Raw genomic sequence first — 14,765 nt, 5'->3', positions numbered from 1 at the left:
AAAAAAAAAAAAAAACCAAGAAAAAAGGTTTTGTGGGAAAGAGAAGTAGATCAGAGCATATATATATTTATTTTACCAGCGGCGGCACCGGCGGCTGCATTACAGAGGACGTTTTTGGAATTAGGAGGATGAGAATTAGCGGACATGTCTTGGATCTGAAAGCAGAGGAAGAAGAAGAAGAAGAAGAGACTTGAGGAAACGCGTCGCCGAAGAAGAGAATAGCGAAAACGATGGTTCCTCTCTGGAGAGGGATTTCGCGGCGAACCAGCGTCGCATTGCCGAGAAAGATCCCGACCTGGTCTCTTTTATATATCCTCTCTTCTCTTACAAGAAAATTGAGTCAACGCAGCAGAGACCGAAGTTAAACAAATCTGAAGATCATAACCGAAGAGATCATCGCAGAGAGAAACAGAACAAAACTAAACTGTGTCTTTTTTTTTTTTTTTTTTTCCCGAAGAGACTTTTCTCTTTTCTTTTCTATTCAACGAGAGAGGGAAGAGAAGAAAGTTATGATTATCAGAGAGAGAGAAATTAAATTAAAAATATATATAAATTATTTTTTTTTTTTTTACGTGGCTCTTATTTTTTTAAACAATAAATTTCGTTTACCAAAATAAGAAATGAAAATTGTACTTTGTTTCTCAGCCAGACGAATCAGACACCACCAACCCCAAAACTCTGGTCCCATCAGCAGCCAGCCTGCCGTAATTGCCCACATTAACATTAGTATTATTATTTTCCACCATCATTCATTATTTTCTGCTATAATTATATCTTTATTATGTATATCAGTAAATTTTGGTAGATACAGGAAAAAAAAAAAATTAAATTCTGATTATCGTTTGTTTGTTTTTTCTTTCTACCGAGTTTATTATCTCGTATTCTGCATATATAAAAATTACAAGCTGTTTTAAGTTATAGAAACGAGACATTTATCTCAAAATTATCTTTTGTTAGAAATATACATAATGTTTTTTTCTTTAATATATAATTTGCATTACCTAAATTTAGTTGGTTGAAGAGTTGTTTTGGCATATTATTTTTTTGCAGGTTGAAAATTTGTATTATGTCCACCACCCAGTAAACACACAACTAAACCCGTACGTATACTGTTAACATTAGTGGTTATTAACTTGTGAAAACTAAAAAATCCATGATTATTGATTGATTAAAATGCAATTTTAAAAAAAAATCTATTAGATGTGTGAGCCGGGCTTGGCTCTATGGACCGCACCTGAGCATGTTACAAGCCTGGCCCCTTTTGATGACAGATATCGAAATGATATAGAAATGTACACAACATGCCCACGTGGACTCCAACTGTCGATGTGGGGCTCTCTTGCCCACCACCAAACCACTATTACCAACAACAACAACAAAAACAAAAAGATTACATCCGGTAGTTCTTTTCTTTGTTATTAATGCTAATTAAGTGCTAACGTTATAGTATCACTTGACATTGTATATGGTGCCGAGGGTAGTATCGAGTGTTAGACAATTAATGTTGTCTCGAATCTAGCCAGAGCCGGACCATTGTGGAGCCTGCTTACCGGACCGGGATTAAGGTTAGGTTCCACTAGCTAATTCCCCTCACGTGATCTCCTCCGAGTCCATGCATGCATCCGCGTATACAGAAAGCTCTTTATCTAATCGTTTATGAGCTTTTCTACGACTGTCAACGGTACGTCTGCGACGAGACAGTGAAATGTCTCTGTTAAGCACATTTTTCCCATATCAATCGATGCGTACAATTATAGTTTGTAAATCTTTCCTTTTTTTTTTTTGCAGCTTGATTTGATTAAATCGTGAATAAAGCTTTGATAAGACAAACCGAAACCATGTTAGGAAGGCTAAACCATTGACTTCGCTATGATGTAAGCAATGACGGTGCTTTGAACAATCAAGTACAATGTTTTAAAAATTGGTCGCTACTTACGATTTACAAATATCACAACCACACGTAAAGATACGAATTAAAAGCGTAAATGGTCAAGCAAACAGGAAGTCAACCAAACATAAATACTATATTAGTTTTTTAAAGAACACATTAATCTCAATGCCACAAATCCCGGTGAACTAAGCATTTAAAACTTTAGCTGGTTACCTGTTACGACTTAAATGCAAATCTTGATTTTAATTCGATATATGGGAAAAGATGGACCGATCCACTATATATAGCTTAACAAGAGTATAAAGTTTAAATTAATACAGATCATCACGATCACACCATTAACATCGATAATTTTTCATTTTATATATGTGAATGGATTTAGTTACATAAGGGTTTATGAGATGAGAGTAGGATAGAATTGGAAGAGTGTTTAGATACATCGGGGTGCAGGAGATTCCCTTGCGCAATCAATATAGATTTGTAAATCTCAACCAGCTTCTTCTCGTCATACTCCTTGGACGCCAAACCCGGCCCGTAGCCATATTCGCCGTACCCGTAAGATGACCCGACGACCCGAGAGTTGGCGAGGCGCAGCATCATGTTGACGTAAGCATCTCGAAGCCAGGTAAGAAGCTTCTTAGGCGACGCCCTTTTCAAGATCCTTAGCTTCGGCACTATCTTGACCCTCCAAAACCGTCTCTTCCGGGTCGGATCCATGTTGACCCGCTGCACATTTCTTCGACCCGATGTGGCCTTCTTGACCGACCCATCTAGCCTTTGGTATCCTCTCGACCTCCTCCGCCAATACCTTATCTCCATCACAATCTCTCACAGTGGTGTATTAGTGTCTAGAGAGAGAGAGAGAGAGAGAGAATGTGAGAGCAGTGGAGAATTTTAGTGAGAGAGACGGAGACGCTCTAGGTTTTGTTTATAAAGAAAGAGCACATGCATTCCGTAATATTCGATATAAAATTATTTTAATACCGAAATAATTAAAATGGTTCATCATGTAGGAAAGCATTAAATTTATTAAGTAAGTAACTAGCAGTAAGCTACGTACGAATTTCTCATCCGACAACAAGAAAATGATCATATCCATCCATAATGAAAAATGAAGACTCCAATTGATGAAGCATACAGAGAGTTTTGGGGAGATAAGATAAGTTGATAAGACATAAATCAGATGATTGCTGTTGCAATAAATGGCGAGATTTTTGTTACTACTTACTAGTAATACTTTTCAACCTCCAAACAAATCCTGACCGTTGGATCTCTTTTCGTGAAGGTTCTAAAAAAAAAATCATGATGAGTAAGTAGGGTACTGTACTTTTTATTGGGAATAAACTGACGATTTATCTATTATTGTAAGGGCATATTTATCCGTGATAATAATGGAAGTATCCAATTCAGACTAAAAAAATAAATATAAAATTATAATAGAATTGAAAACGAGTAAAAAAATGACATATAAGTTAGAAGAGTCTATAATGATGTTTTTAATATCTTGTAGAAAACATTTTCTTCTTTTTTCTCCTTACTAATGTCTTACATTTATATTTTAAAAAGTACTAAAGACATTCATAGTATATGCGATAAGAATGCTCTTAGAGAACGTCTTAAATAAATTTAATTGGGAAAGTCATACTAAAGTCAGTATAAATGCAGATGCTGAAAAGAAACAAAGGACCAACAAAATTTGAATGTTTCACGCTGCGCTGCGATTCTTGTGCGTTTTTTTCTCTTCAAGTATAAAGAGTGACGACGACTGACAAACAACCACCAATTCTTTTACTTGACATTAATTATCCATCCACCAAAGAGAAAAATAATAAACCACCAACTCTCACGCCATTTATTTGATTCGGTAAAGGCCCATTATGTCAATACTATCTAGACTTTTAATTTATTTTTAAGGAAGAGGGATCTGTTAATTTTGATTTAAGAAGCAGGTTACACATGCTAATAAATTAATAGGTTTTCTAATAATATTGACATGGGATTAGGGCTAATAAGATGAACGGCTGGAATCAAACTTGTACATATTGTATGTTGAGCTCCCATGTTAGCATAATTAAATAATAATCGATTAAACTTCTTGTTTTGCATATTACCCCAGCTGAACCGGACTTACGATCCATATGAATTCGAGCCTTGTGCTCCACACTTAACAAATTGCGTTGTCGTTTGCGTTTACTTGATTAGATATTTCCCTGTGGAATAATTTTTAAAACTATTTTCGACAGGGATTGATGAAGTTTATGATTATCGTCACCAAAGACAGAAGCCAAGCCCAAAAGAGTTTCAGAAACCATCCAGATAAAAAATAACCACAGATCTTGATCTTGACAAACATAAAATCTCAAGACGACGACTCTACAAATCGTATCAGTTATCTGAGTCTCTCAGACTCCTATTCTCTTAGCGCTTGAAGCTATGGCTTTAAGAAGAAGCAACGAACGTGGTAAGGATATTTCTCTTGAGAGTGAGTTCATCAGCTTTCACCGGGCTTATGGACTTGCCAAGGACGCGTCCAAGCCGCTCGGTTTCTTTGCTAGCATAGTCCGAACCTTTTTCTATGTAGTTCTTTGCGAGTTTCGCGTAAAGCTTTCCGAACCTGTAGAGACATCATGAAACCTCAGGAACTAAAGAGAGATCTTATCTAAATGTATAGATGAAGCGTTACTACTAAACTACATACCTTGCTGTGGATCCCTTAAGGTTATTTGCTTCCTCTTCGATGCGGGACAACACCGACTTCTTCTCATCTTCACTTGCTGCAACTAACTCTTTTACCAACGCATCTAAGCTTTCAACTATACCAGCCTATGAGAGAGTGAGAGAATAAACATAAGCTTTCAATTTCCGAGTCCAATGATGATTCTGCAGAAAGACATGTTTTTACCGAACCTTTGAAGTAAGCTGCCCTTTACTGTCCCTGCTGGTCCCAGACTTATCGTTGATGAAGCTTACAAAGTCATCTAAATCCCTGCCCCCGTCATAATCATGACCAGCTTTGTTGTCCTTTGGGAAGAATTTCAATGTTGGGAATCCACTCACTCCATACCTGAAGAATATAAGAGGTAGTTTGTCTTTTATGTTATGAGTTTTGTGAAACAACATACAATGACTTGGAACAGTAAAAATCGGCAAGTAAAAAAGATCTCGTCAAACTTACTTCTCGCCGAGGGCTTTGTGTGCATCAGCATCTAAATTGGCGATGACTACACCTTCTTCCTGCTTAAAAACTGTGGCTACCTTTTCGTATGTCTGATGATATAAAGAAAAAACATCAGCAATGAAGCGAAGAGGGATTTGATTATCTATCAATATATTAAAAAGCAAACAGATAGTTGAGCTTACAGGAGCGAGTGATTTGCAGTGGCCACACCTGGCAGATGGAAAAATGAAATGAGAAGATAGCAAGAAAGCTACTAATAAACCATCACAGTGGAGAGAGAGAGAGAGAGAGAGATGAGTAAGAATGAGTTACCATGGTGCATAAAATTCGACTAAGACATCTTTGTTTTGATCGAGAACAATCTCATCGAAATTGTCAGGTGTCAAAACAACCACGTTTTGTGGAGCTGCAGCTAATTTTACGTTGGTGCCTGAAAACATATTTGTTCAACAACAAGTAAGCACAGTTGAAAAAAATTTATCGAACAGAGCAAGGAAAAAAAACTAATGATGAGCAGAGCAGTTATCATAAAGCGACGTCAATCACAATCAGGGTATGATTTTCAGCAATTTGCACACACTTGCATCTCGCAGAAACAAAGTCTCAAAAAACAAATGATTCACCCAAACTGAATGTAGCTCATAAACAAGTTCCCTCACAGAAAAGGAAAAAATCCGAAATGAAACAAGCTTAGCTACTATACAGTATGACCAATGAAAATACCTCCTTCCTTGTTCACGTATTCAGCCAATGCTTCAGCATTGCGTGGACCCTCATACCTATTTGACATGAAAAGAAAAGAAGAAAAAAAAACACTCACTGATCTATATTACAAAGAAAAACTTATCCAACAAATAAACAATAATAATATGATTGGAGAAAAGAAGAAAAAAAGATTTTGCTTACTTATGAGGTTCAAGAGATCCTTTAGGAAACCACTGAATGGTCGGGTATCCACTAACACCATATTTAGTACAGACAGCCTTGTGCTCATCACAATCAACCTTCACCGATAGAAGTTGAAACAATCACAATCGAGATATCTCATTGCTGAATGAATAATAAATTCAGAAAAAAAAATAGAGAATCTCAGAGAAAAGAGACCTTTGCAATCAAGACGGACTTAGCTTTCTTGAAGCTTGCCCCAAGCTTTTCATACTCGGGAGCAAGTTTCTTGCAGTGACCACACCTATCATCATCATTCCCAATTGCTCAAGTTAAATAAAATAAAAAAATCTAGAGAGATACAAATCGAAATCAATCAACATGCCTCCTTAGCCTATCATTTCCAAGACAAAAAAAAATCGAACATAAAGATTTACAGATCAAATCCACACGAACGAAACGAATTCAACACTACAAGAGGATCGCATCGGAATCCTTTAGAATCTACAGCAGCTACTTCTTACTTACTACTTTGATGATGATCCCAAATAAAACAAAAAAAACAAACAAAAGATGATTTAAAGAAGAATTAGGATCTCGAGAGAGAGAGAGAGATACCAGGGAGCGTAAAACTCGACAAGAGCTCCTCTATCTTTACCAACTTCCTTGTCGAAGCTATCGTCCGTCAAAACAACCACATCATCTTCTGCCACGGCTGAAACTAGAACCAACGCCGCCACTACGGCAATTCCAAACCAGATCTGAGATTTCGCCATCTTCTTTTCTTCTTCTTTTTTTTTTTTTAATTTCTTTGGATTGAAAAGCTCACTCTCTCGATCTGTTTATTTTAATAAATAAAAAAAGCTCATGTAATGTTGATCTCTCTGTTTTTTTTTCTTCCCCTTCTTCGACAAGCAAGAAGGAAGGAAGGATACTACAATGACATGGCGTGATCTGGATCGTCCATTTAGTCACATATTAATACGAACGGTGATCAAGCGTTGTAATTACGTGGCTGGGTTACATGTCGGACTATGAATGGTTTTAATTAGTCCTCGGCGTTCGGTTTAACCGGTTTATTCAGATCGGTTTGTTCGGTTTTGCAAAAATTCGGTTTTTAAAAAATCCCACCGAATAGATCCGAAATAAATTTCGGTTCGGGTCGGTTCGGAAATCGGTTTGTTCGGATCGGTTATTGACAAAAAATTTTGTTCCGAAGATGAACCGAATTTTTTCGTATTCGGTTTATTCGGTTTTTTGTTCGGTTTACTTTTTGCAAGAAAAAATATTTACATCGCAAAAACCCAATAACAACAACCCAATTGACAAAATTAAAAGGCCAAACCTAATAAAATCTCAAGCCCAATCCAAATTACAATAAAAAAGCTCAAATCCATCTAAATCTAGGGTTTTGGGTTAGGCATCGTTTCTAGATGGTTCTGCCGTGTGAACTGCCGTGAGTCTGTGCTTTCAAGTTCTTCACCCTCTGTCTCATTATTATCTACCAAACCGTCATTAGATCTACAAAACTCAGAAATTTTAGCATTAGATCTATGTAAACAGATGCAGAAATTAAAAAAAAAAAACAAAACAAAACGACCCTAATTAAAATTAGGTTTTAAACTTTGAAATAAACATAACAAAGTAATTAGGATTTAAGATTTGAACTAATACATCTGGAAAAATCCAGAAGAATAAAGAAAAGAGATAAAAATCAGAAGAATAACAACAAAGCAATCGACTTGAACAAAGTTAGGGTCAGGTTTTGACTTTGAAATTGTTTAGAAGAAGAAAGAAGAACAGCTTACCAATAGTAAATTAGAGTTTAACGAATTTAGACCAAAAGGATTCTTCTATTGAGAGCAAGAGACGAGTTGTAGAAGATGATGATGGATTCAAAGGTTTGGCTTCACCATTTTTTCGGAGAGAGAAAAAGAAGCAGCCGCAGGGAGAAAAAATGAAGGGAATTAGGATTAATGAAACTTTATTCCTATATATATTTCGGTTTATGTAAAACCGATCGGTTATGCTCTGCCGAACCGAACCAAACCGTTAACCGAATTCTTAAATTAATTTCGCCGATCGGTTTTCCTTTCTTTACAACTCGAGCGCCGATAACCGAAACTTTCGGTTTATCCGGTTCGGTTTAATCGGATTCTGCCGATTGCCCGGGACTAGTTTTAATAAGCTCTCTCCCACATTGTTTCGCGGAGGTGACGAGAGAAAAAGTCTTCTTCTCCTCCTAATATTTTATTTTGTTTCGGTTTAAGTCCTTTTGTTTTAATAATTTAACAATCTAACCCACAGTCGAATTGTACCGAAAAAAATGGGCTTTAAGATTGGAGAATAATTAATACGGGGGGTGCGTAAAGAAGCCCAAAAACGAGTGTCGAGATAAAGCCGCAGCTACGAGTACGAGTAACGACGAGCTTTCAGTGAATAATTGGGAAGGTTGTAATAAGACTCGGATAGTTGAGATATCAAAAACGCTATTTTTAAGAAAAACGCTATTTTTAAGAAAAACTTCGGCTCTGTAAGTAAGTACTCTATGTTTATATTTCTTATGATTGGAAAATTATTAAAAAAATAAAAAATAAAATTTTTTGTCTCAATGTCTTCTTCAGCTTGCGTGTTGAGCAATTATATACAATAGTATATTATGACATGCAGTATACTACATGACAAGTTTTTATATAATATTTTTATTAATATACTATTATAATACAAATTTTGCTAATGTACTATTTTGTTAATTTTAGTGATTTAATATATAATCCGCGGTATACCGCAAAATAATTTTGTTTAATACAAATTAATTAAATCAGTTTGATTTGCTATATTTTATATTAGTGTTGTTAAAATAATAAAATGAGAATTTAACCCGTATTGAAATATCATATTAGTGATATTTTACATTTTTAGAATTATCAATTCAATCATGACATGTCGTATAATCTGTCATGTAATATATAACTCATTTGTGTTATTTTTAAAAAAATATCAATAAATATTCATATTTTTAAACTTTTTTATGAAATTTAGGTATATCAGTTATAAATTATAAACTTCTTAAAATTTTATAATTTACTATGCGATATATATACTATATATGTATGTTGAACACACACTTTGTATATTAATTGAATAATATATGTTCGTTTAAAAAAATTCAAATGACGATATATGCAGAAAAATAAATTTTTATTAACTTTATGTATTATATATGATTCACTACATTTAATATTTAAAATCAAAAAGAGATGATAGGAGAATATTTTTTTTTAATTTACAATAAATTTTCTAAATATCTATATTAATTGTAGAACATTATATATATATGTATATTTAAAATATTTTAATTTTGTTTGATTATAAGAATAGTAGAGAAAGTTAACTAAACTTGTTTGGATATAAATATAAGCATTTAATGGTAAATGTTTCCAAAAACATATTTTTGAGCAAAAAGTGTTGCAAAAATACTAGTATAGATAATTCTATACGGACTAAGGAGTCATATATAATAATAATTTCCTTATACGAGGAACTTTGTTTTAAACCTTGGGAAAAATGCCAAAAAAAACCTCATGTTAAATATAATCTCATTACCTCTTCTAAGTAGGAGATGAAACAGTTATAGTCCTACAATACAAAAAAACAGACATATTGTATCACTTAAACAATATCACAAAACTAAGTGATGTTATTTTAAATTACTTTTTAATGATTGATACAAAAATTATAATTTTACATTAGTTACAATAATCAATATTATTATTGAATCATTTCATTATAATTAATGCAAATATAAATCATTTACATCACTTTCAGAATACTAACACAAAATATATAAATTTACTTCACTTAATGATTGATGTATTTATTAATTTATATTAACATCACTTAGAAAAATGATCCAAAAATTACATCATTTTCAAAATGATGCTAGTAAAATTATTATATTAACTGAACTAAAAGAAATAAAAAAGAATAATATGTTAATCTTTAATCTACTAAAACTAAAATTCAAATTAATAACACACAAAAGAAAAACAATTTAAAAAAAAAACAGAATAGCCGATTAGAGTTGTTATCCCACACCGGCTGTATCAAAAAAAGTTCTCACTCCTATATAATCTCTCACTTAGTCGTACATTCTAATGGGATAACAACTATTTGTGTGGATCCCATAAATACAGTATAAATAATATAGCTAAATTATAAATTGAATATATAAACAAATATGATTTTAATATAAATAATTAAATTTTATATTAAAGGAAAAAAATATTTTCATATAATTTATTATAATATTGATTTCAACATCAATTTTCTGATATGATATAAATATTTAACATTAATTATGATAAATGATACAAATATTTTATATCAATTTAGTAAAAATGATGTAATACTTGCAATAATTTTTAGAAATGATGTAAATGAACATCAATTCTAATAACCGAAGCAAATATTTATTTTAATTGATGCAAATTATTTGCATCAACAAAATATAAACTATTCATTAAAATAAACTGATGTAAAAATAGAAAATAAATGATGTAATACGATTGGTAGGGCTAGGAGCAGCGGCAGAAACAATCTTCTTCTTTCAATTTCTTCGATTTGTGTACGTTTGTTGCAGACATTTTCTCGACAGCCGCCTCTGTCACCGACTAACGCATCTAGTGTTGTTTTCGTCAATCAAAGTAGTACCCTCTTACTCCATCTCAGTCTTCATCATCGGAATTTATGATCGGAAAATCGAAAGAAACAATCTCTCAGACTCTTACTGCTCATCCAACGAAGAACTCTCTCTAGTTTTTTTATAGAAAAAAATGGTTTACGGAGTGGTTTGAACCTGGATACAACTGGTTGCAAAATAAACCAATTACCACTACACTACTTCAATATAATCGAATAGCTAAGTAAACAGACTATATATATTTATTAAAACTGTGGGACTGAAATTGAAACCCGGTTTAGAAATTCCGTCACACATGTTAACGTGTGTTAAGTCATGTGTTTGATTCTACCAATTTTTTAAAAATAAAGTTTTATTTGACATCAAATTTAATATACTGAGTATTTTCATTCCAACCAAAAAGTATTGGATATTAAACATCCAAATAAAAATAACATACGGTTTTTTTTGGCATTTTTTCCTTTAAACTTTAGATACCACCGTGATCGGTTTTTCCATTTTTCTTTTTTTCATAAGAAGAAGAAAAAAAAGCACATGACATCACGTGGGCGTTCCAGATACCGTAGAGGTCGAACCAAGTTGGACTTTTATGAGAAAACCATCTTTTTTTACTTTCTCCCTTATTGTCACTCTGTATAAACTTAAAAGAAAGAACCAAAGAAAACAAACAAACATTTTTCCTTTGTTTCTTGGGATTTTTGTGCATGGCAAGTTGCTTTCTGTTTCATAAATGATTCGTCCAAACATATATTTAAGAATCCCTATATTTAATGCGTAGGTCATTGCCCAACAAAAATGATTGTCTTTAGGTCCCTTTTATAAATAAATAAAAAAAGTTGTTAAGTGGTCATGTGATTAATTTACTAGACATACACTCCATACTCCATACATACTAGACATCTTAAGATCAATTTTCGGTCCGAAACTAAAATAAACATATATAGAAAAATGTTTATTATACTATTTAACTAACATATAACATTAGTTTAAATTCTTCTACTTGAATACTAATTACGACACATTTACAGAACTGAATTAATTTCACGTGGCTACCATAACTAGGACAAAACTGTGTTATTGTTCCAACGTCCATAATAACTAAATATCTACCTGTTTGTAGTTTCGTACAAAGAAGTCAGATCACTCAATATCTATCACTGATCATGACACATTGACACCTTCCGTTCAAAATAATCACTTAGAACGGCACGTGATGATTCGCGGTCGCGCGCGGGTGTGATATATGCAAGCTTTTATATATGTTGGTGTAAAGTGAAAAAGCTTTGCCTTCGAAATGATTGAGATACTAATTTTTGTTTTTTTTTTGTTAATTTATGCTTCATCTGTCCGTACGTCGACTAAATTTTTTCTTCTAGTTCGGCGTATTCAACATGTCAATAGATATATGTATATACACACACTCCCCAAATAAATTAATATATATACACCTATTTTTCGTACCTTCTTTATTAAATTCCATTAAAAAAAAAGTAAATAATACGTCGAGATTAAACAAAACGATCAGATTAGTTTAGTTCTTAGACTATTATTACAACGACTAAATATATAGTTTTACCTTACAAAAACCCCATGAGTTTTATTGCCTACGTACGCACATTGATAAGTCGGGATATACGATGCGATGTGGAATGGATTCAAACTGTAAATACACAAAGATTACGTAAGTACGTACGGGTCAACCAATATCTTCAGGACAGAAGCCAAGCGACTAAAGCATTTTCGTCGTCATGATCCAACGGTTCTCCCAAGTTCTCGCAATTGCTTTTCCCGATCGTGGCGTCATCATCACCGTCCAAAAGCCACGACACCATCGAGTCGGCTCCCTCTTTCTCATGCCACCGATTGTTGCTACCTTGTTGCCAAACGCAATCCCAATCAATAAACTCATCCGTCAACGCATCGTTAACTTGGTGGTCGTAGTTGAGAAACGAGTCCACTGACGGGCAAGACTGAAGACAGTCGAGTTTCCCTTGGCTGGAAGACTCCGAGCAGATCCCTCTGGCTCCTTCAGAGACTCTAATTATGCTATTCAACTCCGCTTCACCACCACACGATGTGTATATGTGGCCTGGATCTGACTCGTCCAACAAAAGGTCGGTGATGTCGTCATCAAACGATAAAACTCCATTAATGCTCACGAGATTTTTATTACAATAATCTCCATAATAGTCACATGGTCCTAGCTCAGCCTTGGCTCCACTTAACTCCACCATTACTGCTCCTTCTTCAGCCACCGCTACGTCGGCGTTTGGCCCCGGCGGTGCTGCAGGCGTTTTCTTCGTTTTTCGAGTTTTAATTGTTCCGTGGGTTTTGGGTTTCATGGCGGATCTACTAGTTCTCCCAAGTCTGCGTTTTGCGTCCGGCGCAGAAGAAGCGTTCATGATTACGGCGGCGACGTCTTGAGAGTTGGACGGCTTCCTGATGAAGTTGTGGAGTTTACGACTGAGATGAGAGTTCCAATAATTTTTTATTTCGTTGTCTGTTCTCCCTGGTAGATGACTCGCAATTAGTGACCACCTACATTACATTAATCAAAATTATTAAAATCCCTCTCTATTCACAATTTTAACACGACCGTAAGACATTAAACATAATTCGGAGGAATATATCAAGAGAACCTCCGTGTCTCGATGGAAATCAATAGAACAGTTTGAATTAAATCTGATTTGCCCTGTTGACATGACTGCTGACCTAATCGTGCAACTTCTAGATATCTATTACTATTATTAGTTACAATAATTTAGTGGACACAAGTACAATCGATCAAAAATTAAATACTTGTCTAACATTGACAGATCCTCGCTTTCTAATAAAGATTTATGTCTTATGGCTTTTCTAATGAAGTGTAAAACAGTTGAGTACATTTAGTTTGTCTCAACTAAAACAGAAAATGTCTAGCACCACCCAAACGTTAGAGAGGAGACCACAACCAAACATGATTTTTTTTTTCAACGAATAATAACAAAGTTTTACTCACTTGGTTGACACATGATATTATTATTACGCCACATACATACAGTACATATATAATTATTAATCCGAATTATATAAATCGAGGAAAGTGAAGAGGGATAAAAAAATATATCAAAATTAGTAGAGTTTTGGATTAATAAATAAAAAGTACCTGTTTCCCAAAGTGGAATGCAACTTAACAACTAGTTCTTCTTCTTTGGGAGATATGTTCCCACGCTTGAGATCGGATCTAAGATAGTTTATCCATCTCAATCTACAACTCTTTCCACACCTTTTTAAACCTTTTCACACCCAAACAAAAATTATGATTAGGAAAGTAATACTACACGTCAGAGTTTAGATACAAATATGGAAGTAGTAAGACTATCTATTTACTGCTCACGAGATTCTTATATTAGCATTTTGATCACTGTAGTTGTATATCATATGCACATAGACAACTAAAAAAAAAAAAATCCCAACTACTGCATTAATTAATCTTTGGATTAAAGCAGAGCTGGAAATCAAATCAAATCAGTCATATGATATTTGATCTGATTCTTGAGATGATTGATGTACAACGGACAAAAATACATAAATACGCATCTGTTTAGTTACTTTGTATTTCCTTTTAGAACGTTTGTCCGTATACTAAAAGTCTATAATATACAAATAACCATTTAAGGCATGCACTTGGCAGCACTTTACATAAACGTACATTCACTTAACCCACCGTGACTGTGACTTTGACGAAATAGCCAAATTAAAATAAATAAAAGAACGAAATAAAATTGACACGAAGGTTGCAATAAAACATTCTAGAATCTGTTACAAACAATTAATCCATGGTTCATGAAGATTATTTACGCCACGAGATCTACGATGATTGCTGTCGTCTCTCACTCTCACAATCCATGTTATGCCTAAAATTAAGCTTGTGTGCAGTGGCAGTTGTTGCATGATTTTTTTATTTTGCAAGAAAAAGAAAAAAAATGTGTTAAAATATTATTACCGGCATTTTTGGGAAGAGATCTCCAAGAGCCTTCACCGTTGGATTGAATGTAGTTGGAGAGAATCTGGTCCTCCTCCGCCGTCCACCGTCCTCTCTTAATACCAACCTTCTCGCAACACGGCGC

General features: G+C 34.1%; 4 protein-coding genes across 8 annotated transcripts in view; all 4 read right to left on the bottom strand.

Moving 5' to 3' along the window:
- The window catches only part of LOC104793738 (nicotinamide adenine dinucleotide transporter 1, chloroplastic), a 2,817-nt gene extending 2,348 nt beyond the window's left edge, over nucleotides 1-469 (bottom strand). For all 4 annotated transcript variants that reach the window (XM_010520148.1, XM_010520149.1, XM_010520150.1 and 1 more), the window contains exon 1: nucleotides 77-469. In XM_010520148.1, the coding sequence (XP_010518450.1) occupies nucleotides 77-146 (70 nt within the window). In that variant the 5' untranslated portion in view covers nucleotides 147-469. The remainder of the gene's footprint in view (nucleotides 1-76) is intronic.
- On the bottom strand, nucleotides 2,115-3,146 carry LOC104793737. The gene has a single exon (XM_010520147.2). The coding sequence runs from the start codon at nucleotides 2,708-2,710 to the stop codon at nucleotides 2,270-2,272; it is 441 nt and encodes a 146-aa protein (XP_010518449.1). The 5' UTR covers nucleotides 2,711-3,146; the 3' UTR covers nucleotides 2,115-2,269.
- On the bottom strand, nucleotides 4,125-6,813 carry LOC104793736 (protein disulfide-isomerase like 2-1). Of its 2 annotated transcripts, none has more exons than XM_010520145.2 (10): nucleotides 6,573-6,813; nucleotides 6,174-6,258; nucleotides 5,976-6,073; nucleotides 5,793-5,848; nucleotides 5,382-5,499; nucleotides 5,252-5,279; nucleotides 5,067-5,158; nucleotides 4,799-4,955; nucleotides 4,590-4,714; nucleotides 4,125-4,505 (listed from the first exon to the last, which is right to left on the bottom strand). In XM_010520145.2, exons 1-10 carry the CDS (start codon nucleotides 6,728-6,730, stop codon nucleotides 4,331-4,333), a joined length of 1,092 nt encoding a protein of 363 aa, XP_010518447.1. In that variant the 5' UTR covers nucleotides 6,731-6,813; the 3' UTR covers nucleotides 4,125-4,330. The 2 variants fall into 2 exon arrangements, with proteins under 2 accessions (XP_010518447.1, XP_010518448.1); XM_010520146.2 differs by having other exon boundaries at nucleotides 4,443-4,505; nucleotides 4,586-4,714.
- LOC104793735 (transcription factor MYB12-like) lies at nucleotides 12,165-14,759 on the bottom strand (the record flags this gene model as incomplete). Its single annotated transcript, XM_010520144.1, has 3 exons — nucleotides 12,165-13,194; nucleotides 13,802-13,931; nucleotides 14,642-14,759. Coding segments are annotated over 3 exons (1,077 nt in total), but the record flags the coding sequence as incomplete, so codon positions are not given.

Source organism: Camelina sativa, chromosome 6 (assembly GCF_000633955.1).
Source record: "Camelina sativa cultivar DH55 chromosome 6, Cs, whole genome shotgun sequence".
Taxonomy (NCBI): domain Eukaryota; kingdom Viridiplantae; phylum Streptophyta; class Magnoliopsida; order Brassicales; family Brassicaceae; genus Camelina; species Camelina sativa.
Note: the sequence above shows the minus strand (reverse complement) of the source record. Positions and strands in the feature narration are given on the sequence as shown.

What these genes read in the sequence shown, in the direction of transcription:
- LOC104793737 (XM_010520147.2), bottom strand. Translation starts at nt 2,710, where the DNA reads ATGGAGATAAGGTATTGGCGGAGGAGGTCGAGAGGATACCAAAGGCTA.
- LOC104793736 (XM_010520145.2), bottom strand. Translation starts at nt 6,730, where the DNA reads ATGGCGAAATCTCAGATCTGGTTTGGAATTGCCGTAGTGGCGGCGTTG. An exon ending in AAGGGCAGCTTACTTCAAAG is followed by an intron (nt 4,715 to 4,798) that starts GTTCGGTAAAAA and finishes ACTCTCTCATAG; the next exon opens with GCTGGTATAGTTGAAAGCTT. An exon ending in CTTAAGGGATCCACAGCAAG is followed by an intron (nt 4,506 to 4,589) that starts GTATGTAGTTTA and finishes ATGTCTCTACAG; the next exon opens with GTTCGGAAAGCTTTACGCGA.